The 26,629-nt window shown below is 40.5% G+C and overlaps 1 protein-coding gene across 1 annotated transcript; it reads right to left on the bottom strand.

The window, feature by feature from the left end:
• Window positions 1-311: 311 nt before the first annotated feature.
• Window positions 312-26,592, bottom strand: abcb7 (ATP-binding cassette, sub-family B (MDR/TAP), member 7). The gene is made up of 16 exons (XM_034093441.2): window positions 26,440-26,592; window positions 24,296-24,379; window positions 24,134-24,211; window positions 23,234-23,353; window positions 16,384-16,516; window positions 14,407-14,675; window positions 12,685-12,773; window positions 12,401-12,488; window positions 9,148-9,322; window positions 8,508-8,665; window positions 6,473-6,636; window positions 6,112-6,241; window positions 5,588-5,759; window positions 3,972-4,075; window positions 3,122-3,229; window positions 312-1,766 (listed from the first exon to the last, which is right to left on the bottom strand). Exons 1-16 carry the CDS (start codon window positions 26,587-26,589, stop codon window positions 1,548-1,550), a joined length of 2,241 nt encoding a protein of 746 aa, XP_033949332.1. The 5' UTR covers window positions 26,590-26,592; the 3' UTR covers window positions 312-1,547.
• Between the last annotated feature and the right edge of the window lie 37 nt (window positions 26,593-26,629).

The raw sequence follows: 26,629 nt of genomic DNA, 5'->3' as shown, positions 1-26,629 counted from the left end.
CTTTGAAATGGTTCGCAGTCCTGAATCAGGATCAGAAATCCTTTATTAATCCCACCACACCTTTACAAATCAATTATTAACTTGTTTCAAATTATTCCTTACACAAGTAAAAAGGAAAAATTAGACCTTTGTGTAGCAGACATTTTTATTTAATTCTTTCTTATTAATAATATTGTGACTCCTTTAGTTATAATCACTGAGAGGGGTCCCAACCCAATACAACCTCAAAAACACATACCAGACAAATAAATAAATGTACATCTTGTGCTATATTTCATCATATGACTCAGAACAACAAAATGGAGACCTCGTTATTTAGACAAAAGTCAACATTTATTATCTTTATCCTTTCTGCAGTGTACACACAAAGTCAACATAGTCCAGAATGCTATGAAACAGGTTTCACATTGTGTGTTTAGTTTAAAAATCCTTTCATTCAGAGATATAAGATACCAAGGTTCCAAACTAAATACCTGTATCACTGCCAAACCCGCCCTCAGAAAATGAGGACATACTTTTACCTTCAGTTTTTAAATATTAAGATTTACATGTAACCTTCAGAAAGAAGTCTCCTTATTCTAGTGATACAATCCAAAAAGCTGTCTCAGCAGTTAAAACTCTTTGAATTACTCGTCATTACAAGAGGCCCGTCATACAAGTCTATATTTTATGACAGGGAACTGTTCCCAGAGGAACCTTTCAAGTTGTTTCCTCTTAATGTGTCTTCAATTGTGGTGAAAATTGTTCATGATTTATTATAGTTACTTCTTGTCATTCTTTGTGTTATACTTACATGAATGTGACAGTGTAATTACACACTGGAGCAATTTTGCATGTTCCAAACATCAATATAATATTGTTAGTCGAATCAAGAAGACCTGATTATCTGCCTAATTTGATAATTTGTGAACATGCATTCAAAAACATATTGGATAATTTGTGTTATGACCGAATCCAATTGAAATACCTATTACAAACCAAGACATACTCCAAAACAATCCTTCTGTCAGTTTTTTTAAACCCCAAATAACCTGTATTACATGCAGATCCTTAATATAAAAAAAATACATCTAAAACTGTAATCAATAAAAATGTTGTGTCAATATCAAGGCATATGCAAGTCATTACGTGTACTCTCATCTGTTTCCAGTGCAATGGAAAATGTCAATAAACCTGATGTCAAAAATAGGAGGAGAGGGGGCAACCATGTTGACTAACAGATGTCTTACGCACACGTTTGTGATATACAAGGTCTCTTATGCTTGGCTTCAGCTGAGACAACTGGCATTGAAGCTCCATCTCTGGACACCAGCCAGTGCTAAACACACTTGCTCCCTGTTCTGCTCCTCCTCCTTCACTTTGGCGAGCAGAGGCCTTTATTCATACGAGGAGGAGGAGGAGGGATTGTCACATGGGTGGGGGCTTGGCTTGAGTGGGTATTGGGGATGTACCCCTACTCTGCTCCCTCCAAAATGCTGCACAGCCCAGGCAGGGATTCCAGTGTAGGCCATCTGCGAGGGATGTAGAGACGAGGAGGGCAGCCTCTCTCAACAGGAGCAGTTCCCACAGCCCTTAACACTGTTGACGATCTCCTCCTGCAGTTTTTTCCTCTCCTCCTCCTTCTGGGACAGGCGTTCAGCCGGGGGCTCAGACGAGCTCTTGTCCCTGTTGAGGATTTTGCTGTTCTGTGTGTTCCACAGTACTGAGTACAAGCTATCGGGGATGTTGAGGAGGGCTTGGTGGTTGCCTCGCTCTGCCACTTTACCCTGGCGGAGAAAGAACGGAAGAAACAAACATGAAACCTAAACCTGCCAATGCAAGTTGTGCAGCACACATGAAGTGAAAATGAAGAGACCATGAACACAGAGTCCTATAGTTAGCATCTCGTCATGACCACACAACACTGACCACACTCTCAGCGGAGAGTCAGCTCCCCCCTAGAATCCCTGCCGCCTCCCCAACAACTGTTGCAATTCCTCTCGCAAAAACACGACTCACAGACACGGGCTCATCGGCACGCAACAAACACACATCCCTCCCACACAGTCAAACACAAATGAAGGCACCCCCTTCCCCCACCTCCCATGAGCATGCAGAGGTGTTGGCATCATCTTTAGTGCACCCAAGATGAGCATGTGACTGCTTCCGCTCGTTATTTTAATGAGCACCCCAGGCAGTCCTCTGCTGGTGACACCAGCAAACGGCATGGCGACATCACAAGCAAACATGCCTCCTCGCCACGACCCTCTGATCCCTGCCATCTGACTCTGGAAACATGGACCCACACATGCTCACTCGCTGCAGTTCAAAGAAATATTTTCTCATTTTATCCTATCTCACTCTAGCACTAGTGGAAAATGTCACTTCACCTGTGTTACAATTCATATTAACTCTTACTTTTCAGATAATAACTGACATCCCTCTGTGTCTCAAGCCCAACCCGCTGAGTAAAGCTGCTTTTTTTGTATTGCCTGGATATTGCTCTGATGCATAATACAGTGACAATAATGCAACAAAAGATTTTAAAACATGCTCTTCATCAAGGCACCTTCAGCCTGAACAAAACATGTTTTAGTCAAACCATTTGAATGGCACTCTCCAATAAAAGACTGTGTTGAATGTTTAGTCCTGGACGAGGTCTCATCAGTGTCTGGGAAGCTGGCCCATACATTATTAGTCACCGAGACAAACAAGACACGCCATCTGACCAAAACAGCCAGTTGAGTCTGACTGCTTTAATGAGCCCTTATGGAGAAAATAATACATTCACTTCTACCAACAGGCTCCTGTTGTTGTGGAAGTTAATGAGAAAAGCTAAACAAAGCATGTCTTCATCACGTACATGGTAGAAAGGTAACTCAAATTAAATGAGTGGCAAAAACAGAGGCTGCTTGCTGAACTGGTGTTGCTGGCAGATGAAGGTCACGCAGAGTGCAGGTCATCTTCCTTCCCTTCAATGCAAGCCAGTCTAATTGGACGGGCAATTAACCAAGCGCATGTTTTTATTCAGAAACTCTGAACCATCATATTATTTGCTTTTTATAAACCCTGACATTACAATAGGAAATGTTAATGAAGGAAAGTATGAGATCAAATAAAAAATAAGTGGAAGAGTTCTTACCTCATTGAGCACTATAATCTCGTCTGCGTCTACTATTGTGGAGAGCCTGTGGGCGATAAACACTGATGTCCTGTCCTTCACCATCCCCTTCATCGAAGTCAAGATGTTCTGGAAGCAAACAAAGACAAATAAATCACGTTGTTAAAATGTACAGAAGTGTCCTCTAATCCAAAAGAAAATTGTTTCACAGATATGCAATAAGGGTGACTTGCAAACATAATGAGGAAAAGAAGGGCACGAACGACAGGATATATATGAAATGCATTCCAAAAGATTGAAAAAGAAAGTAAAAATCAACAGAATGTTGCTGAGCAACATCCACCTTCATATGCTTTTCTATCCAATGTTTACATATGATAATTTTAAAAGGCCGTCGTGATAAGAAGTAACTGAAAATCTCAATTAAAAACCACGTCGTATGCCCCGTTTTCTTTCCAGAAGTTCAGAGAGGGCATGCTGAACTTTCTCATTAAATGTAACATTTACAAAGACTGTGGGGTTTAAGCTGAGCTGGAGATTAAGCAGGAGAAAACAGTGGCAGGTGGCAGGGGAGAACATGGGGGTGGGTGAGTGTGAGTGTGCGTGTGTAGAGGGGGGAGGGGTGTGTGTGTGTGTGTGTGTGTGTGTGTGTGTGTGTGTGTGTGTGTGTGTGTGTGTGTGTGTGTGTGTGTGTGTGTGTGTGTGTGTCACAGCAGGTATGTGACGCAGGAGTGAGCCGAGTACCTACAGGAGTGACTGAAAAGGATGTTTGCAGCCACTGTGAGGAGTCAACCTGTACGTGCATTTGAGGTATGTGAGGTATCCATGTGTGTGTGTCAGTGCGTTTGTGATGATGCACTGTCAGGCTCACCTCTTCTGTGATAGAGTCGAGGGACGATGTTGCCTCGTCATACAGCAGGATGGGGGGATTCTTCAGTATCGCACGGGCGATGGCGACACGTTGCTTCTCCCCTCCTGAAACAGAAGCACGGTCATAAATAGGAGCAAACCAAGCTACAGCCAATAGGTGAGATGTGTGAGGATACAGCAGGTCTCTCTCTCTGGCCCCTCTCATCAGATAATTACCTCAAACAGAGGGCTGGTAAAAGCGAATTTCATTTAATTGTGAAGAAAAGTCAGCAGGACGCAAAGATTTCTCCCACTGTGTCCGAGTCGGCCTTTATTACATATGAGCTGTGTGAGGCCTCTTGACAGCAAGCGGCGTTCAGCAGTTATAAATATTGCTGGCAGTGGAGAACAGCACTGAAGGAAGTTAGGAGCCTCACAGCCCAGACTGCCCCCCCCCCCCCTCTCTTTTTCCTGAGACAAACTCATTGGCAGCTGTCACGTACCGCAGCAGTTAAAATTAATGAGAAGTTAGTCATGTCTTTATTTTGTCCGTTCTCTCACTCAGTCACTCCACATAAAGAAATCTGTGCTGCCAGTAATTGCATCTTGAATGTTGAGTGAAAGTGCTCACACACTGTGTGTGTTAACGTGGGCTAAATGAGTTGCAGAGTGATGCTAGGAGCCAAATACTACACAGTCGTGTGCTATCACTGCAGATCAAATAAGGCAATGTGCCATTAAACAAGTTCTCACACTACACAGAAGAGGACAACAAAATAACAATTGCTCAGCTAATGAATGTCATAAATAAGGTCAAATTCAAGGTTTAATTAACACCTTGTTTTACAAAACAACGAATCATAATCAAAGTCTTACAAGTAAATTCAACTGCAATAGTTTAATATGAATCTAGAGCTGTGCCATTTGAAATATTGCTCTCACTATTTTGCTCTCTCATTTATTTATATCAGAGCAAACAAGATGGAAACTGCATTCTTGTATATTCTTGCGAGCGAATGGCAGTGGATAAGAATGTGTGTGAAAGGTTTCTGCTCCTCTAATTTGCCTTATTTCTTCCAGTAAATGTATATAAATTACCATTTGTTTTAAATGTTGAGCTGTACAAAACTAACACAATCAAACATCCAAACATTTAAGACTCAATAATATGCAATGCCGTTAGTATTTCAGCTACAACAGCCAAACAAACAGTAAGATATGGTCAGATAGTAATGTGGAGCTCGCATTACGACAAGAAAAACGAAGTATTCAAACCATTTTACGATAACAGATAACACTCAACCTAAAATCAAACCTCATATCATCTATTGAGTTATCTTATATTTGAGCTGAAATTGATAGTGGTTTCATTTGCAACAATTTTGATTAAGAGTCCATTATAAAACAAACACATTTTCCCAAATGTGAGGATTTGCTGCTTTTCTCTGATTAGTGTTTTAAAAAAAGAAACTGTTCTATAGACTTAAAGATAAATAACAAAATTAATAAGTAGGAAAAAATAATCAGTTGCCTTAATATATAAAATAATGTCTCCATGCAGGGACAAACAGGCAGCTCTTTTCCTGGCGTCTACAGAAGGGACCGTATTTAAACAGGAGTCATGATGGTGCAGCAGACCTGACAGCTTGAGACCCCGCTCTCCCACTTGGGTCTCGTAGCCATGGGGCATCCTGAGGATGGCGTCATGGATGCCTGCTAGTCGTGCAACTTGGTAGACCTCCTCCGGTGTGGCGTTGATGTTGCCATACTGCAGGTTGTAGAAGATGGTGTTGTGGAACAGAACAGCATCCTGACAACAACCCGGTTAGAAAACAAAATATGAGGCTTCAGAGAAAAAAGTGTATTGCGGCAGAGGCAGAAACAGAGGACTGAAGATACAAAACAAGGGTAAGAGGGAGAAGGAGAACCAAGGCAAATGACACAAATACTGTTTATGTACCATCTGTTCAGATCTGCCTCTGAGCTCACTGCAGTAAAAAACGTGTACTGCCAACGTCACTTTGTTCTATGCTGCCCCCTTGTTGTATATTATTAGCAATAATATGTTCACATATTACATTTACACCAACATTGTTTGGAAATAAAATAAGACTTGTATTTGTTTGTTTTTGTTGATTTCATTGTGTTGGAGTGTCTCTGACCTGAGGTACGACCCCCAAAGACCTCCTCAGGCTGTCAAGGCCGACGTCTCGGATATTCTGCCCCCCGATGTAGATGTTCCCCTGCTGAGGCTCAAAGAAGCGGAACAACAGCCGCACAATGGTGCTCTTCCTGCAAACAGACGTGGAACAAATCGTCAGCATCATTCCGTCTGTGAGCTTGCCCCCCCCCCACACACGGTGTGCTGATGATATCTGATGATAACACTGTCTGCACAAATCACATCTGTGAGTATGGCCTGGGCACAGTGACGTTCCCTTTGGGGACAAAAAAGAACATCTAATCTAATGGAATAACACAAACGCAATGACACAACTGGCTAAAGGTTTACCAGTGACCTACCCTGACCCGCTGCCACCAACGATAGCCACTTTCTTCCCAGCAGGCACTTCGAAGGACACTCCATTTAAGACTTTCTGGCCCTCCAGGTATTCGAAGTAGACATCTTCGAAGCGAATGGTGGCCTCCTGCGGTGTGATGCTTAAAAGCGGGGCGAGATCCTTCTCCTAGAGAAAAGCATCAGAGGGTTGAGAGAGACGCAACTGAGAGAGGAGACTGAAACAGACGAGGCCCGGCATGATGCAACGTTACTCCAACACCTTGTAAAGAACGCTGGAGCACATGGCCAACATGGGCTGCATAAAGCACACACATTCACAGCAAATTCCAGAGGTCGTTTCAACTGAATCTTCAGACGCCGCCCTTCATGGCGACTGAAAACTTTCGGTACATACTGAGCCGAGCCATAGCGCTGAGATGCAGCCAAGGTCAGCAGTGAATGCAGCGCTGTCCTCGCTCTGAGAGTAAAAGCCTGCTCTGCTTCTTTACTATCTAACAACAACATAATCACCCACTATCGACCTCAGACAATTAATACAAATAACTCATAGTCCATTAGTATAAACAAATGATCATTTCACACACCCCCAACATGGGAAAAAAGCCAAAAGGATTTATTTTTTTATTTTGTGGAGCAGTTTCAAGTAAGGGGGTGTTTTAAATGATTTTACATCTACATAATAAGCCAATGTGTTCCACGGGGGGAAAGCATTCAGACAGTAATGGCCTGCTGGGCAGTGCCATTCCACAGGGAATCACAATGAGAGGAGTATTACTGATGGGTGAAAAATAACTGGACAGATTCATTTCTCCTACTATAATTACAGGCTGGAGACAGAAATGGCATTCATATTGTTAGAGGCAGCAGCTGCACATTTGCACTTAAATGTGCTCTTCTGATGCAAGATGGGCTGTTGTGTAAAAAACAACAACAACAATTGATAGGTATGATGACTATTGATTAACATGTCAGTTTTTGGCATATTTTAACAGAATATTGTCTTGAATATGGCTGTCTTTTTGTAAATGTGGATAGTGGTTACATACTAATAGTGACAGCAACACCATATAAATGGCATTACATGTGTTTGGCACTAACACAGGATTGATCAGCATTATTTTTGATAATCATTCAAGAAATAAAATGCCAAATTTGTTGGTTTCAGCTTCTAAAACATTTTTATGGATTTGTTGTTTTACCTTGGCATATAGGATACTACGTTATAGAACAAGCAATTACAACTTGCTTGTCAGCCCTACAGGCCAATAGAACAATTGCACGGGAATGCTGAAGAGCACAGAACTTAATGGCACGAGTCCATGTTTAGTTAACAAAATGTAATGAAACAGGCCAAACTGAACCAGAGTAAGTTCAACAAAAAACAGCTGATACATAAACATACCACAACCCTACAGCCTTATCACTGATCAGCAGATGCTCTACACAACAACAACAACAACACCACCACCACCACCACCACAACTCTCATATATATTTACAGCATTTTCTTGTCAGGGATTATTTTTGCTCAGATCATATATCCCTATGGAACTATCTACAGAAATAAAACAAGCTTATTTAAGTGTTCAGTTATTTCAATAACATCCCTCAAATCAATGATTGAGACAAACAAGGGTTTGAAAACCGAAAAAGGAAAGAAAGCAGCATGTTCAACAAGTTCATATTCTGAAAAAATACCCAAAAAACAATCCTGCAGCAATAACCCCCCAACTGTCGAGCTGTACGAGCAGCAGATGAGGAAGCACCTGAGTCACATCAAGCATGTCATTAACATGTTCTGTCAGCACATGCGGCAAAATAAGTCCTGTGTTCAAATCTTTCACCACCATTATGTGCTGCTACTGGAGAAAGAAATCTCAGTAAATCGAGTTTTCACATTTTAAATTGAACTCCGTATGAACCTTCTATTGTCTCCAAGTCTACTGTTCCCTCTTGGTAGACTCAGGCAAAATGTAAAAAAACCATTTGTTTTGCAATGTACTGCTACAATGAGGGCATGTCATACTGACAAGTTACCTTGATCTTGGTGTCGATGCTGAGCAGGGTGAAGAGAGTGTTCATGTCGATCAGGGCCTGCCTGGTCTCTCTGTACACCGTGCCCAGGAAGTTGAGGGGGAGGGAGAGCTGGAAGAGCAGCCCGTTCACCATCACCAGGTCTCCCACTGTCATCGAACCTACACCACAGCCACACAGCAACTTACAGACGTGCACATCATTCTCTATTGTATGATGCATGTATCTTGGGAGACACAATCTAAACCACAAAACATTTCCACTTTCAAATTGTGAAGGCAGCAGAAGCATGCTCCAGTCTGAATCCATCTCCACCCGCTGTGATTTCATTTTCTGCATTAAGGCTGTTATATTTCCTGTTCAAGCCACTTTTTCATGCTTGCTGTGCTTTGTTCTCATTTAGTTTCTATTATCCAGTTCAATCAGGTTTTTACTTGCCGTTTTTCATCCAACCACATGATTTACTTAAACATTTTTTTCAAGCGTTCTTTATTTCCAAATGCAGAATGTTTGTTTTGTAATCGTGCTATGGACTCAGAACATGGGCATGCAGAAGTAAATGCAGGTCATGAATGTATGCCTTTGCTTACACTACACATGTTGTTCATGGTTTATACACACACGGGGACAGAGAGACACTTACCTGATGCAATGCCCTTGCTGGCCAGCACCATGATGGCGGTGAGGCCGACACTAAAGATGACGCTCTGGCCAAAGTTGAGCATAGCGAGTGTGTAAGTGGTTTTTAAAGAGGATGACTCGTAGATCTTCAGGTATGAGTCGTACTTTTCAGCTTCATATTTCTCGTTGTTGAAGTACTGCAGCCGAGTTGAGAAACATGCAGAGAGGGAGGGGAGAAGGGGCCACAGGGCAAGGAGACGGCAAAAAGGATTCACACAAGAAAGGAAAGTTGGGAGAGGGAGAGCGGGAGAGACACAAAATATGGTTAAGGTTCAAGTTTAAGGAAGCATGTAGAGCAGTGTCGGGCAGATCGACACTTAAGCGCAGCCTGCCTCAAGGCTGCATTTGTTCTCTGTGACCGCTCTGGGCGTAGTCTGGGTCTCAGGCGGCCTCTAAAACTATTTTTCATCTCTCTGCATCTTCGTCTCATCCCCACAGAGAATGTAGAGGGCGGTAAAACAGAATCCAGAGCCTGCTTAGCAAAGCAGCTTTGGCAGAAGATAGTGATTATGGCCAAATAACAGTTTGGAAAATATTAGGCAATTATAATTGTAAGGGAACATCGCTTGCAAGTTAAACAAGAATCGCTGCAGAGTATTCATCATTGGCATCGTCAGCCTCTGAATGTACATCTGTTGCAGCTCACACAGACAACAACAAAGCACACACAGCTCTTCAGTGTTGCACCACACAAGCAGCACTAATTTTCACCAAGACACACAGCCATCATTTAAAGTATAAAAAAGCCCTATGAATCAGCCAGAACACACACCTCTTACTTTCAGCACATAAAACTACGCCATGATCATAAGAACGACCCTCCTCAACTCTGCTGCCAATTACCTAATATTGCTGTTTGTTTAGTTTGCACTATTGTTCCTCTGCTCTGGTTAAGTGGGCGATTTGCTTCTCTAGCTAACGGCAGTGGTGCTGTGCCGATACCGACTTGCCACTGATTTGCATATAGAGAAATGCAAGGAGAGAGAGAGAGAGAGAGAGAGAGAGAGAGTAGCACAAACCGAAGCAGTGCAAGGCACCACGTTCAGGTTCTCATCCAGCCCTTTGTGAAAGTGGAACGGATTTCTGAGTGGGCGGAGATCTAATTACATATGCACACTCACAGCTCAGAGTGATGCTAAATCCGGCCGCATTGGCACAGATGACACAAAATAACACAGAACAAAACACTAAGAAAAAACAGGACGCAAAAATAATACAGCAAGGAAAATAACATGGGTACAAAAATATATTTAGTATAGCCCAACAACACACCCAGAACCGGATGGTAATACGTGTAATTGTATGCGTCCTGTGCACAATGATGTTACCCAGAAAGATGAGGATCCAGGATAACCGAGCTACTGAGAAAAGTATAAAGCAATGTTTACAACCACACCACTTCTCATCAGTCAGATATCGGAGGGAACACTCACCAATAAACTAACCTGGCTCTCAGCAGACTTTTCTATTCAAAACAAAGCCTGTGGCAGCAGACACCTCCAGTCAAAACTATAACAGAGACACGGTCATTGACTAAACCAGGGAAATATTTCGGAGTGTCCGGTGATAAATGTCTCATTGTTTGTAGCAACTCGAGTGACATTTACAAATGCAGTGGATATTTGAACACTTCAAGAAATGAGGAGCAGGACAGATAATAACAGCACAGACAAAGGAACAGAATCGCTAAAAAGGTGAAGTTCTACTTGATTAGGAGATATACAGACAATAAACAAACAATTGTGATAATAGATAAGTCATTTTTCATCCAATATGCCAAATATTCTCTAGTGTTATCCTCTATTGCGGTGATTTGCAGCGTTTCTCTCTTCTTTTTTTTGTCAACTGAATATAATAAGGTTTTTGGACTGTAGGGCAAAACAAGAGATTTAAAAGGAATCATTTTGCGCTTGTACTTGTGATCAGAGTTAATCAAGATAATAATTGGTATATAATACATATAATAAAGAACATTATGTGCAGCCCGAGGTAATGTTAGATGACTGTTATGATAATCATCCCTTCAATATCGATGTTAAAAAGTATATATATTTAGTTAATAGTGCCAATTGTTACTTTGTAACTAATTACCAAAATGTTTAATGTTCATCTATGTGAATGAAACTGAAGTAAAGTAAATGCAGTGTCATCACTTTTGGCATAATAACTGCCAACCATAGTGTCTCTACATGACCATTGCATTGCACTACAGTTATATACAAAGATGATGATTAGGGAAGCCAGGGGACCTTTTTTAAATGCCTTCCACACTCGGTAAAACCATCTGTTATTGGTACAGCTTATCTGCAGCATATGTAGGTGTGTATGTATACAGTATGTGTTTATGTGTGTATGTTACATGTATGTATATGCATATGTATTAAATGAACATATGTATTAATTTAACAACATTTCTGGTGAATACACGTGCGTGTGAGGCTCACTGGCAGTGAATGTAGGAGATTACTTTAGTCGTTATTATTGTTTGTGTTTTCCATTGTTCTTTCTTTTTCTCTTTATACAAACCATTGTCTCATTTGGATATGCATATACTTTGCTTTTCATTGCTTAATGACAAAACCTGGTCATGCAATGTTGAAACTTAATTAAAATGCTTTTGATCTGAGAAAGATAACAATGTATTTGTATTTGTTGTCTTATTTGTTGGCTTGCTCCATTGGCTTTGATCTGCACCTCAGTTCTAAAAGGTGGACAATGTAAATAAGGTTAGGAATTTACGTATGCAATAATTTTACCAACTATGAAATTCATCTTGTCCAGACAATATGAAGGACAATATTTATACTCAATCTGGTGTTCTATTGACCATGACAAGAATCATATAACAGTAAATTAACATTTTAAATATTAAAAAACAGGTTCTACGTTTGCACTTCTTACTTGATTCTAGGGACTGCACAGACTAAATTAAAACAGACTTTTATGATCAGGAGATGTTGTGGGAGAATGGGAGACTGAGAGTTAGAGAGAGCTATTTCTTAATTGAAAAGAATATTCTGACATTGGCCGTCATTCCAGTGAAACGCTATTCTGGAGTAAACATTGGTTCACGTCAATGTCCCTGGATTAAATGAATAGAAGAATGACTAGAATATAGGAGATAAAAGGGAAGGATGGATGAAGGGAGGGGGGTGGGGATGAGTGGCTAGGTGTTTGTGTGTATATGTGTGGTTGAGCGGGGGGTCGGATCTCACCTTAACAGTCTCATAGTTAAGGAGAGAGTCAATAGCTGCGTTGCCGGCTTCATTGTCGGCTTTGTTCATTTCTATCCGGAAACGAGTCCTGTGTGCAGAGACGTGAGCAACGTTTACGTAGGCGTTTTTTCTTAAGCACAAATTTCAGGCTAGGAGTGAATATTGTTACAGTCAGCACAAAAACACACACAAAAATAAAGTGAATATTTCTTGAGCAATAACAGACACCAGCAATAAGAAAATATAGACATACATAGGATAATAAAAAACATCTGCTTTGTTACCTCCACTGAGTGAAGAGAATGGTGTAGAGGCTGTATACTGATAAGGTACCCAAGGACACTGCTGCAAAGTGTCCACCACACTTCCAATACTACAGAAGAGAAAAAGCACACACAAAACAAATCATCGTTTACATGCTGTGACTCAAAAGCTTTATGATAAAAAGTCACAGGACCACATCAGACCTCCGGACACCGACATTGGCGTCACAAGGCATTTTGAGAACGTACTGTTTTTGACCATCCACTATGAAATTGAGTGTTACAAATGGAGAGGAAACTACAAGAACTAATCGTGCTAATGCTTTAGCTATTTGGGCAATGGAGTCTGCCCTCATTACAGGGAAGCCGACATTATAGTCCAGAGTGGAATAATACCACGGAGCTATAGACAAGCCGTTCTTTCAGTGGTGGCCAAGGAGGGGGGCATCTGGTTCAGGAAATACTCCACAGGAGGACATTAAGCTGCTACAAAGCTTTGGCATTCATCATTGACGCTAATGGGCTGTGTGTTGCCATCAAAAGTTCATGGGGATTCATATTCCATTTAGAATGTAAACGAGACAATATTACGCAAATTAATTTCCGGACAATCTGCCATGAAGAGTGTCAAGGTGATGGAAGGTCCTGTGCATTAAGCGATGAAACAGTAACAGCAACAAGATACTAAAAAAACAATGTATCTTGAGGCCTACTACCAGAGTTCCCGTTAGCCGGTTATTACCGGACTATGACCGGTAAAATATGCTGAAGACCGGCAAATCTAAATCTCTCCGGTCAAAATAATTTCCCCTTAGCGCAATACCGCATCAGTAGCGCCACTTATGTGACAGACAAGAATAGTATCTGATCGATATGGACATAAACGCGAGTGAAGTCTAATCTGACGAGAGAGAGAGATCAGCTGCTGCTGACGAGTCGACACGCAGCTCTGCATGATCACATGCAGCGGTGAGCGGACAAAACACACTTCAGGTTAGAATATCACACGTAGCTATTTTAATGACCTCTCAAACTACCGTAACTAGTTATAGACATGTTTAGTTTTACTGTCGGGTCACTCATTACTGGATCCGCGAGCTGCATGATACTGGCGGGCTGTCAGGAGAAGGAGAGAGCGCCCCGTTTATTATTCCCGTGTTATTGTAAGTTACTGTTCACTTTTGAATAATGTAGTTAATCTACTATAATTAGTTTGTTTAATATCGAATCATATCAATTTGTTTTGAGCTCAATAAATAACAAAGAAGACCTTTGACCGGCACTTTTCTAATTTTGTCCGGAAGATTTAAACTCTGCCTACTACATCTCTGCCTTGCCTAGAGTAGCAACTGGAGAGCCAAGGCCAATGGTGCATTCATATTGTAAGTCGTGCTTCAGACCTCGTGTGTTCATGAGCTTTTAGTTGTCATGTGGAAACAACATGAAGAGGTGTTGGATTGTATTGCTTAGAGCATTCAAACAACACTTTGATATACATTTCTTAGATGTTGTTCCAATTTGAAGGTTGTTCAAGTGAAGTTGAGCATAAATGTTTCTGAATATCCCGACACCACATGAATGCCACACAACAACAAACCTTGTTGGGGAAACCTTTTTTTTCTGTAATCCTGCTGACGGACAAACAGAGACCAAATGTTCACCTTCTTGGCTGAGGCAATAATGATGAAGCTTATAATAACAGTTATTGGTATCTGTGTGTGGAGATGTCACCGTGAGACTCACCAAAATGGCGCTGACGAGGAACATCTCAAAGACTGTTGGTCCTAGATTGAAGACGATGGCACTGAGGACAAATGAGATGCCCCGTGTGCCGCGGTCGATGGCCTTGGACAGCGCTCCTGTCTGGCGGCTGAGATGGAAGTCCAGGTCCAGATTGTGCAGGTGGAGGAAGACATTTTTGGCAATGCATCGGATGGAGTTCTGGGCCACCTTGCCGAATACAGTGTTCCTCAACTCGTTGAAGAAGGCTGCACCAGCCCGTGATGCGCCATCTGGGATAGTGGAGGAGACGGAGAGTTTAGCACACCTGCTGTGAAAAGCACCAAGGACTGTTATGTAGCTCTAAAGTGAAAGGAGGCAGCAAAACAAGAATATGACCCCTGACTTTCCTGTCTTGTAAGATGTAATACAGTATTGAGACAGTTGAGGCTAGCGAGGGTAAAGGTTGTCAAATGCTCTAAAGGGAAAGCTTGTATGAGGTGGCAGGGCAGGTCTGTAAAGCACTGCAGGGCTACAGCAGCAGCCTCTGTAATTACAGAGCAGGATGCTGTCTGAAGCCTCACTCCCGTGGCAGGCCAGCACACTGAGGGGAGGGGGGAGGATGTGAGTGTACACAGGTGTGTGTGTGTGTGAGCGTGTGCGTGCGTGCGTGCGGAATACTAGAAGAGGGGGTGGCGGTTTTAATAAGAGTGTCACAGAAAGATGTGACTGAGTTGAGTCCATTAACAGGCTCACCACTGTCTAGACTTGTGTCTGGCGGATCTGTATGATGAGCGTGGATGCAAGCAAGCTTTTTCAGTGTTGCCTATTTTAGGATTAATTTAAGGAAGCTACCTGAGGTACAGCAAAAACCAGAGCCGTCATGTTAGCATTTCAGTTCAATACAAACACCAATCTAATTCCAAGAAAGTCACTTATTCTAATCCCTTACACTTCTCACAAACTGTTACACAAGCAGATGGCGAGCATGACTTTCCCAAATTAATGGTCTGTGTTTGAACGGCACGAGGCCTTCCTGTGGCGATCGCACCGACTTGTGTGAACACACGACGTGTCTGCTAAGACCAAAGTCAGGGTAATAATCGCTCTGTCTGCCGTTCTTCATGGGGCCGTAATGTGGCGTTAAATAGGAATGCTCATCTAATGAACGTGTCCGCATCTGACAAGGCAGGATGAGCACTGTGCAACCTTTTCAGTCGAATTACAACCGTCGCAGTAGACTCCAAGTGCCGGGACCTGAGTGTTACAAAGGGGGAACAAAAAATAATTTCTTTAAGAGCATCCCCTTCATTCTTCCTCGTCATCTTAATTCATCCTGTCTGGAGTCCTGTTCATGTGCTCCAATTATTCGACAGGCAGCATTAGTGTGCAACACCTAAGTGGGCTCATTAAAATAAGTGGCTACAGGGCCAAGTGTACATTGCATCCAAGCTGATCTCACTCAAGGCCAGTGTGACTTTCAGTGGGTGTCAGGTTGACAATATGTGTTTGTTTTTGTTTTTTGTATGCATCAGGAGCTCAGAGAAAACTAATACTCCAAGACACATTTCACCCCTGACCCGTCTTGTATTCAGAGGTGCCTAGTGGACAGAGAGATGAAAAAAGAATAGTGCTCTGAAGGGATGAAGTAAAAGAAACAGCCTTGTAAAACACTAAAACATATCCAACCACTTTAAAAAAGGACATTAGCAATTTCAACCCCACTGCTTTAGGAATGCATTGAGCTCGGTTTGCCTTGGGAGCACGCAGATATCATAGTGCACAGTCGTCAGCGCTCACAAGAGGGCCGCGTGGATGACAGAAGTGAACTCAGGCGCAGAACGGAGCACATAATGTAAATAATCTGAGGGAGAGGCGGGGGCTGCGGATCGGCATTGATATGAATGTTTTGGGAAAGGTCAGCCTGCAGATAATAGGCAGTCCCACAGTCCCCTCTGATGAGTGCGGCACCTGCCAGTGAAATACAAGCCTGGGACTCACAGCCAATCAGCATGGCCGTTGCCATGGTAGCCACAGTGCTTGGCGCGTCATTCAGGTTCAGCGCGTGTCCCGACATCTGGTTAAGCTCGTCCACTGCATACTTAAACATGAAGGGCACGGTCACATTGGTCATCTGGGGAAGCAGAGAGGGAGGGAGGGAACATTCAGAGAGGAGGAGAATAAAGAGAGGGGAAGTAGTTTCAAATAGCCCATTACACAGACATATGCTCTATATTTTTCTACCTCTAGTCCTCTGTACAACTTCTGTATGCATGTACAGCTCTGGATAAAATTAAGAGAACACTCCAATGTTTTCTTAAATCTCAAACTCTACACGTATGGCAGCCATTCCATTCCAAGGTCTGTTGAATTCCAACAAAGAGACATGTTGTCAGTAGTTTATAGAATAATGTTTTGGTTTTTTTAAAGGATAATTTTATACCCACATACCTTTAAATAAAAAAACAACAGAAACTGATAATGCTGCAGTGGTCTATTCATTGTTTGTATGTATAAGATAAGATTTTGAAAACTATTTTGAAAATCAAATGGTAATTTAAGTAATTTTTCATGAAACAAAAGCTGAAAATCTCACATTTGGAAATTCTCTGCTTTTATTGTTTTATATCTTTTGATATTAAACTTTATATCTTTGAGTCTTAGACTGACATTACAAGACAATAACAAAAAACATCGCCTTGCACTTTGAGAATCCACGATAGACATTTTACCCTATTATCTGACATTTTATAGATGAATTGATAGATTCATCTCTAGAGAAAAGAATTGGCACATTATAAATATTGAACATTATCATTGTTTGCAGCCATTCTGTGCACCCGGCGTGGGTAGAAAGACGGATTTCCACTATTGCTAGGCAGTAAATCCATCCAGGTGCATTCACGGATGTATATGAATGGCTGTATGCAGGGTGTAGCATGCTGTGCTGGTGCTGATGAGGTAGCTGGCGCTTCCTGCTAATGGAATTGAAATGGTTATTATGGCTAATTAAAAGCACAGGGACAGCTGTGTGACTCAGGCGAAGGCGGTCCGCTGCGCATTAGGACAGCCAGAGAACACAGCAGCACACAGCAGAGTATTTCCATTTGAAACCTATTTCTTTTGAATCCATCTACCTCTTCACAAGGGAAGGCTTTTTTTGTTCTTTTATCCCTATTCTGCACATTATAAATTTGCCATTATAGCAATTACATAAAAACATATATATAAGTATAAAAACTATAAATATATAGTGTTAAAAACTAACCTATGTTTACCCTGCGGATGTAAAAGGACACCTAACAATGCACCATTACTGCAAAAGCTATCCCCAGGGTCTCCCTGAATACACTTATAATGGGTTATTATGGGTATCAGACATAGAAGTCCTTTGACCCCCTCAAGGAAAAACAATATCTTTGCTACCAAGACAACAGAACATGCCACAGAAATAGCCCGGGCCTATTATCATGGGGCCAAAACATGTCCTAAATTTCAGCACTAATATATGATACGGAGTGCCGTGCTCTTTTAAACCATTAACGACCAACTGGAGATTAAATCAACTGCAGGTCGATCTGTACCTAGCAATATGTCATCTCATATTAAATATATAGTGTCAAGTAGTGGAGAAAAGCTTCAGGTTACGGAAGAATTAGCCTTAGCTTTCAGTATGACACACCGGCACACAGACAGAGTGGGCTTCATTTGAGGCCAACGAAAACAAGAGCTACTATATAATAGAATTTGAAATGAAAATGTCACTGATACTGCGGAGTGCAGAGGTGTGCTGCACTGTAACCACATAATTATTCAGTTGATTTAAAAATTGTCTCCACACTGCTGGGGGTTTCAGTTCAAACAGACAAACGGCAGAAATCGAGGCTAACTCCAGCCAAGCAGGGAAATAAGAGGAGAAGATTGGAATGCACGTGTGTGTTCTCTGCCCCCTTAGCACACACACTTATTAGACATGCTGAGAGGCAGCAGTACATGCTTATTTAGGTAGCTGTGAATGTGTGATTGTTTTCCAGGGTATAAATTAGAGACCATCAACAAAGAAAGAGGAAATACATTGTGCACTGATTGCTGCAGTGCATGCAATTCATTATTTAAAAGGTTATTTTAAAAGCATACTGTATCTAGTATAGTAATAAATGGGTTCTGTACACCGTGTAACAACCTGTTAGAGCAGTGATTCTCAAACTTTTTTCAATAATGTACCCCCTTTGAAAAAAAGATTTAGCCCTGATCAGCGCAAAAACTATTTGTTAGGGGAAAAAGCCTATATAAAAGAGGTACAGTAGAGCGCTGCACCATCAGTGTCTGATTTATTAAAACAACAACATTATAACTGAGAAACACTTAAATGCTACATTTCAAATGTTTACAATCCATCACTAAATTCATGGCAAACCAATTTTAACATCATGCAATAACACTAAGATGACATTAGTTGCATTGAACTGATTTTTTTAATAAGTTGTACTTACAATTTAGTGAGAAACATGGGCTTGTGCTTCACTGAGGATCTTTGTCATTCTGTCAGGGAGGTTAACTGCAGTTATTACACTTCGTGTTTTGAAATATGTGTAACTCTTCCTTTTTAAGAAAAACAAGCTGACGTAAGCAGTTTGAGAAGCCATGATAAAGGGCGATGGTTCATGCTTAAGGACTCAGCAACGAGTACAGCAGTTGAGAAACCAGAAATCACAACAAACAAATGATATGTGCGAGCCTTCTGGTTTTTCTTAAGAGAAACATTGGCTAGTCTTTTATAGAATTTCCTAGAGTAATACAATATGCCTTTTATGAGCCGTGATCACAAATCCTCCCCTACCTGAATAAATTGTCCGTTGACATTTATTGACATGAGATATGATACCGATAGTCATTTGGGCATTTGAGTGTTTCAAAGGTCATGCTTAGAAATAGGATAAAGGTGCTGAAAATAGAAGTAAACTTTAATGCAAATGCTGGAAGACCAGATAACTGAGTGTATTTCTGATGTGACTTGTTAAACCTCAAATGTACCATCTTCTACTATCATTTTTCAATGATAAGATAAATGTTGGAAACATTGTATAAACTGGAGAAGAAATGTGTCTTTTGTCATCGTTTGCTTTTCCCCCTCAAGGATTATTTTTCCTCAACAATGAATACTGTAGGTCAGGGGTGGGGAACCTTTTTCCTCTCAAGGGCCATTTAAATTTGTTCAACATCCTCCGAGGGCCATACAAATTATTGACCTCTGCTTAAAAAAACTAATATCACAGCCCATTTATTTCTTCTTTCTTTCATGCTGTGCAAAGAAAAAGCAACCTCTTAATCCAGATATTTTACCATGACTCACGTATGCATGCACGTGCACGGTTGTGGCATGACCACCAAAACAGAAAGATATGGACACAAATGTGCAAATGTATTTAGTTTCCTATCCATGTGGACATGATTTAAGTGGGGGGGGGGACCTAACCTCCTCCTGGGAAGATTTTTTTTTAAATGTTGAAGTTAAAAGTATCAATCTGGTGCACTTTGAGAACAACATTAAGAGATCTATGGATAATCTCTCAACACCCATATGAAACAGAACTGTAAGCATATTTACTTTTTCTTTATGGATATTTTACAAATCACTCCCAAACTGTATTCTTGTTTATTAATAACAACTTTGTGTTACTGTCATATAGTATTTTATACCCGTTTACTTTATTCTCTTATTTTTTTCTAACTATAATGATCATATAAAGATGTGCCTTTACCTCACTGGTTGGAGAAAAAGCTTCTTATATTCGTTAGCATAGCTAGCTAACTAGATGCTAATAACAACAAAGCTATTGACTGCATGATCAGTATGACAGATGAACAGATCGCCACTGGGCTTTCAACTAAAGACACAGCCACGCAAAAACTGCGGCATGTGTACGGCTCCTTATCTGAAGTGCCGAACCACGTTCTGGTGCTCTCCGTCAGAACTACACCCCTGTCAGACGAGACATATACCACGTGATGACACGTTAGGCTCGTGTTGTGTTCATGGACCCTGACCTTGGCTAGGAAAAACAGGCACTCGCTTGTTTAATTTTTTTGCGGTCTTGATTTCTAGATTTTTTTTCTTTTTTGCGTGTGTTTATAAATTACCTCGAGGGCCGTACCAAATTGTCTCGCGGGCCGTATACGGCCCGGGGGCCGGAGGTTCCCCACCCCTGCTGTAGGTCATGACATGAAAATTATTTTCCTATCAATCCTGTGTCGAGCAGCTACAAACTACAACGACAGACAAATAATAAATCCAGACATGATGTTTGCCTGAGCTAGAGTGATGCTGCAGCCTTCTCTTAGAACGAGTCAGTGATGCAGAAATGTGTTATGCCGAAAAAGACTTCTTTGTTGAACGCAGGCATTATTTTATTGATGAAACTTCAAGAAAATAATGCGCTTCAAGAGCTTAAAAGATGGAACTCTTACACTCAATAATTGACTTTTAACTGACGTCAGCAACCACCTTGAAATTGTCCCTTCTCTCTTTCATTGCAATGTACCGTTCCACTATGAAAAGGAAGGCCTGCTTCAGTCTATTTTTGAAAGGTGTGATTGTCTTTGCTCTATTATTTTTTCATAATCCTTTTATATCTGTGATCTGATCATGATCTGAGGTACTGTACGGTAGTTTTTCTCTTGCCTTAGCTCTTTTATTATTTAAATAGTCTTAATCAAACATGTACTTCAAACATTAATTAAGTATCTACTTTCTTTATGACTTGATGAAAGTTTTTGCCCTTTTTCTAATTTAAACATTCAGCACAGTATTGAAAAACAATAACTAATATAATATAAATTAATAATTAATCATTTAGATAAAGAAAAAATAAGGAAAATATAAATAGTGAAACAAAGATACTTGGTATTAAAGGTAAACATAAATATATTGAATACAGCATGATTTATGGGTATATATATATATGATATTTATTCCATTTCAAGATATAATCTTTCTATAGTCTTTTTATAGAAATATTTTTCATATAAGGCCTCTTTTTCAGTTTCTACCAACTGCTCCTGACAGGAGAAAGCTACTGGCTTTTCCCAACACCTCAATAATGTCTGTCTATCAACCATTATGGCATTTTGGATCATTCCGTCAAAGATAATGGATCACCCAGCACATATACCTTGGGGAGAGAATTCACAGCCCTTACTAGTGATGTCCTTTACAAATGTAGACCTGTTCCATATGGCTATAGAGAGTGAAGTAATGTACCCTCTGAATTATAACATTAGCCTGCTTTGTTGTAAGGCCTAACCAATGTAATCCAAAGTCAGTGTTTCCCACAGATCTGAAATATACTTGGGGTGGTGGTAGCGGTGGGGGGTAACGTGCCTTTGTGACGTGCAACAACATTAACCTTTCTGTTGGTTTCTTGTTAGCAGACCCTTCACGCGATGGCAGAGCGAACAGGTACAGGCAGGGCCCATAGTGATAGCCCTATAGTTTAAATCTACTACCCACAAATAAACATATGGACATGGGTTACTATTTAAAAAAAAATTGTAAATGTATTTAGGAACCTGTCAATGTGATTTTAAGTGTGGGTGGACCACAAATCCTCTAGGGGGGTCCGGGGGCATGCTCCCCCGGTAAGATTTTTTTTTTAATATATTTTGGAGTTAAATGCATCAATCTGGTGCATTTTGAGGGGGAAATAAAGAGACTAGATCTATGGAAACACCTATATGAAACAGAACTGTATACATTTCAATAATCATAAAATCATGGCCATAACCAATAACATACCATTTCCAATATGAAAAAAACACTGAAACTTGTTTATTTATTTATTTTTGGTTCATTTATAGTTGGGAGTGTGTCTGGGCTCCTGAATCAGCCTCTCCTGTCTCCCTCCTCTCCCCCCTGCTCCTCTTTGAGACTAGTTTTAGCTCTCAACAAGTTTTAAAAGTGTATCTTACCTTTTTTCAACTAGTTAACTTTTTTTTACTAATCACTACCCCCTCAAATGGAAATATGTGTTTACATAAATGGTGACCAAACCGTTAGAGACCCACTGAGAACTTAGACTAAGTTAACTATCTAAACAGTCCTTTACCTCACCTGAGCTGAGGTTATCCCGAGCTTGAATGACACAGAGACCAATCAAGGACTTTGATTTATGATCTGTATGACAGTGGCCATGTCGGCAGGCCACATCATGTTGACAGCCAGTCACCCTGTGTGAGGCAGGCCACTTAACAGGCCAGGCCATCGGGAAACCCCCCAGTCCTCCCGATGGGCAGTCCGGGACTGGGTACAGGAGGAGAGCGAGGGATCATTGTCCACAAGTTAATCGATCGCAGATGGCATCGTGGTCGCGGACGGGAAAAAAACAAACTTAAATGGGTCGCGAAATATACTTGTGCGGCCGTTAATATACCTGGGCGGCCCGCCCAAGTATAGTCTATGTGTGGGAAACCCTGAAAGTGTATTAAATTAATGAGTCTTACTTTTATGTGTTTGCTGTATTTTAAGAAAGAGAGGAGAACATTGAAGTCTGACCTGTGAAAAGCTTGTGATAAAGTATATCTTGTAAAACCATATTGCTTCAGTCTATAGGCTTTACGTTGTGTGAGACATAAACAAAACTGAAGGAAGAAGTAAGACTCAGTATGTAAAAAAGAACTTGAGCCTCTTCCTTAATGTTAAGAGGCTGACGTTTACATAGAAATATCATTAGTTGTAAGGGATTCATAAGAAACATTGCTCATCGCCGATCAAATAGATAGCTTTATATGATAAATAATAAGTAGGATAGTAATCATCCCCCTTTAATACTCATGAAACTGCCTGTTAACTTACCTTGGCTCCAGCGAGCAGGCAGAGAGAGATGGCAACACGGGCCCGCAGGTCCGGTCTATTCTTTGGCCACACATAAGACATCATTGCAGACAGGATCTTGGCTGAATTCACTTCCTTCAGCTGTGGACAAAACAAAACAAAAAAACACTTAGATCAGAATACCTGAATTACCCTTACAGTATGTCCTGGGAGATAGCAATTGTATTTTAGTAACAGTAATAGTTTTCTACCCAACACTGATCCCCCAATATTGGCAACTAACTTGCATTTGATTTTCAGCGTGACAATCATAATAACCTCAAGATGGCTCTCTGGGCAGACACACGGAACATCAAATGTCAATGGGTGTCTCTTGGGAGTTTTAGGAACAGCAACAACAGCAGTGTCTCCAGGTGGACCTGGGGGTCCAGCCTGACACTACAAGTCCCAGGAGACACCTGGGCTGTCATTCCAGCTGAGTTTTGAGAGCCCACTGGTGCCAACATGGCTGTTTACACACGCTCCACCACACACCTGCCACTGGGACTCTACGCAGGCCAAAAAATATGCAGTAATTCCTCTAATCCACTCAATATGGTGGCACCATGTTACCACACTGCTGTATGGCAAAGCCTCCAAGCAAATTACAGAGACATTGTGCCCAACACCTGCCTTTAATCAAATACAATGAAGCAGTAGGTGACATTGCAAAGAGAGGATTAACATTAGCAGTTGAAGTCACAACTGAGGTCCCTGTACCACATGTGGAGACCAGTTAATGTATAATAAAAGCCTCTTAGTCTACCTTTATTACAGTTGTTATAAATGTGTATTGTTTTAAATTAACTTGTGTTTTTGTTTGATGTGCAAACACAACATTGGTCCTTAAGTTTGAATGCTCAAAGAAGGTAATGTACTCACCACATTTTTGGGATCTGCATTTAGCTTTCCTCCTGCACTTCCGTGCCAACATGATCTTTTGTCGGTTATCTGCAAATGCTGTGGAAACATGCGTTGTTGTTGGTCTACTTTTGATTTGGATAAAAAACATGATTCACAGTAATTAATCAAAAGCACACTTACTTTTACTGCCTCCAAAATCTGACGACTGTTCTCCCCCCTGTTTGTACTCCATGTTGCTGTCCGTAGGTGGGGGGTGGAACTCAGCTGAAACATATGAGAAACACATGAGTCTTATTTGACTAATGTTTCTAATTTCTGCTGATACATTTGTATGGGGGTTTACATTCTCTGAAACACAATAAGGAATACCAGAACAAATGCAACACAAAGAGGTTATTAATAAAACAAAAAAACAACACATTCAATTCCGATACGACATACACTAATCATTGCCTTTGCCTTTCCGTCAAAGATGATAAAGATGTGATGTTCAGAAATCGTTTTTGAGCCTGTGTAACTCAATTTAAACTAGGGCTGCTCAATTCATTGTATTTTAAATCGCAATTACAATTATGGCTTGCAACGATTACGAAAACTTAAAAACAAATTAAAGATTTTTTTATAGGTTTTTCAGTTGAGTTACACTTAAAGTTCAGGGTAATCAACTGTTAAAAACATACTGTTCAACATTTTTTTCTCCAATAAATTGATGTTTTCAAAGTAAATGGATAATCGTTTTTAATAATCGTGATATCAATTATTGACCCAAATAATCGAGATTATGATTTTTGCCATAATCGAGCAGCCCTAATTTAAACACAGTCACCATTTAAGAGGGAAGAAAACAACTAACACGCCTACAGAGGCAGAGAGTTGGATAATGCAAGATTTAAAGTGGGTGTGGTTTAAAATTGGCTTACTGAACATACACTCAACCTGTGTTAAACCTTTATTCATACAAAGACATATCTTTTATTGGTTGAAAGAAAAGATGGATGGATCTCCTGGAGGGACACCACATCAATCCTCAATTTATGACGATATGTCATACTATTAAAAGTTACACACAACTTATCCCAGAAAAGCATAATTTGTTATGTGGTCATTCTACATATTTATCAACTTATATAAATTTCACACAAATTATTTGATACATTAATTGTAAATGAGTTTACTTTTGTAAACTATAACGCTCCAGCTGAGTAGCGTGATAACTTCTAAGGAAACCTATATTATCTAGATAAAATACTCTCACTCGTCAGATTATTAAGTGCACCAAGCTAGAACTCATGCAATGTGTAAATTAAGATAATATAAGAATTACTTTATTTATCCCAATGTGGTAAACGTTTTCATCACAGCAGCATATAAACAAGGCAATGCACATAATGTGCAAATGAAAAAGAGAAAATAAACATAAATAGAAACATCTGAAAATAGAAAATAAACCAAACTAAAAAGTAAAATATGTACATATTGACAGTGAAAGATATATGTCAAGATATACACTATGAAGGGCCAATTTACAGCTAACCACATTTAAAAAGTAAGATATTATTAACATTGAGTGTGCAAGAAATACAAAAAATAATAAAATATAAGAGTACAAAGTAAAGTATAAAGACACTATATATAAATGGATGAAAACACCTAGTGAAACAATGCAACACAATTCAACAGCCTTGCTAAAACTACCTCCTTTTAAAATAAAGATTACCATTTTGAGTTTCAAGAAAGACTCTACATTAACCTTACAGGTAGTAAATATGGCTGGGGTGGTATGTTGCATCAGTTTGAGCAAGTTCTACACACAAAAAAGTGGCAGCTGGGTTGCTGAAAACTAAAGTTCTGATACAATCAATAACAGACTGTTAACATTTCATGACACAGTTATCACATCAGCTACAAACAGACAGTCTTATCTAACATTTACTGACTCTTATAACACGTGACTGAGTCCACTGACAGCCTCATTGGCTTGGTAAACGTTGATATGTTTAAGCAGATAGGAGTTATGATACACTGTTAACTTATTGGTATTGGGTTAAATGTAAGGGACAAAGTGCAGACCTTACTGTAACGTTAACCATTCACTAAAGCTAATGTTAACACAGATAGTAACAAGTAAGTTAGCCAGCTAGCTAGCTGTTAGCATCTTGTTGACTATACAATCGTAAATGACATCGACATTTCTTGTAAATAAATGATCTATTTTAACTTCCTTTAAACTAAGTTAGAAACACTTTCCATCGCTGCCCTTGCGTGGTGACTGTCAACCAAAAACACAGTGTCCTCTCCAGCCACCTGACCCCCCCTTTACTCACCAGATATGTGCTTTGGCGTTTATGGTCCGTCACCGTTTCCCTGTGACTTGTATTCCAAATGTGATATGAGCTTGTCTGTCGAAGGAGAAGCGCTAACTGCTGTCTTTGAAAGTAAAAGCCGCATTTCAGTGTTACCAACATCGGCGCCATGTTGCTGCCGAAGGAGGAAGGCGGTTAGTCAACACGCCGG

Source organism: Pseudochaenichthys georgianus, chromosome 10 (assembly GCF_902827115.2).
Source record: "Pseudochaenichthys georgianus chromosome 10, fPseGeo1.2, whole genome shotgun sequence".
In the NCBI taxonomy this organism is placed as follows: domain Eukaryota; kingdom Metazoa; phylum Chordata; class Actinopteri; order Perciformes; family Channichthyidae; genus Pseudochaenichthys; species Pseudochaenichthys georgianus.
This window is presented reverse-complemented; position numbering and strand designations above follow the sequence as displayed.

Excerpts from the sequence above, each read along its gene's own strand:
- abcb7 (XM_034093441.2), bottom strand. The coding sequence starts at position 26,589 with ATGGCGCCGATGTTGGTAACACTGAAATGCGGCTTTTACTTTCAAAGA. Across the intron at positions 12,489-12,684 it reads ATTCTCTTCACTCAGTGGAG|GACTCGTTTCCGGATAGAAA; the intron begins GTAACAAAGCAG and ends CTCTGCACACAG. Across the intron at positions 9,323-12,400 it reads TTAACTATGAGACTGTTAAG|TACTTCAACAACGAGAAATA; the intron begins GTGAGATCCGAC and ends ACTCGGCTGCAG.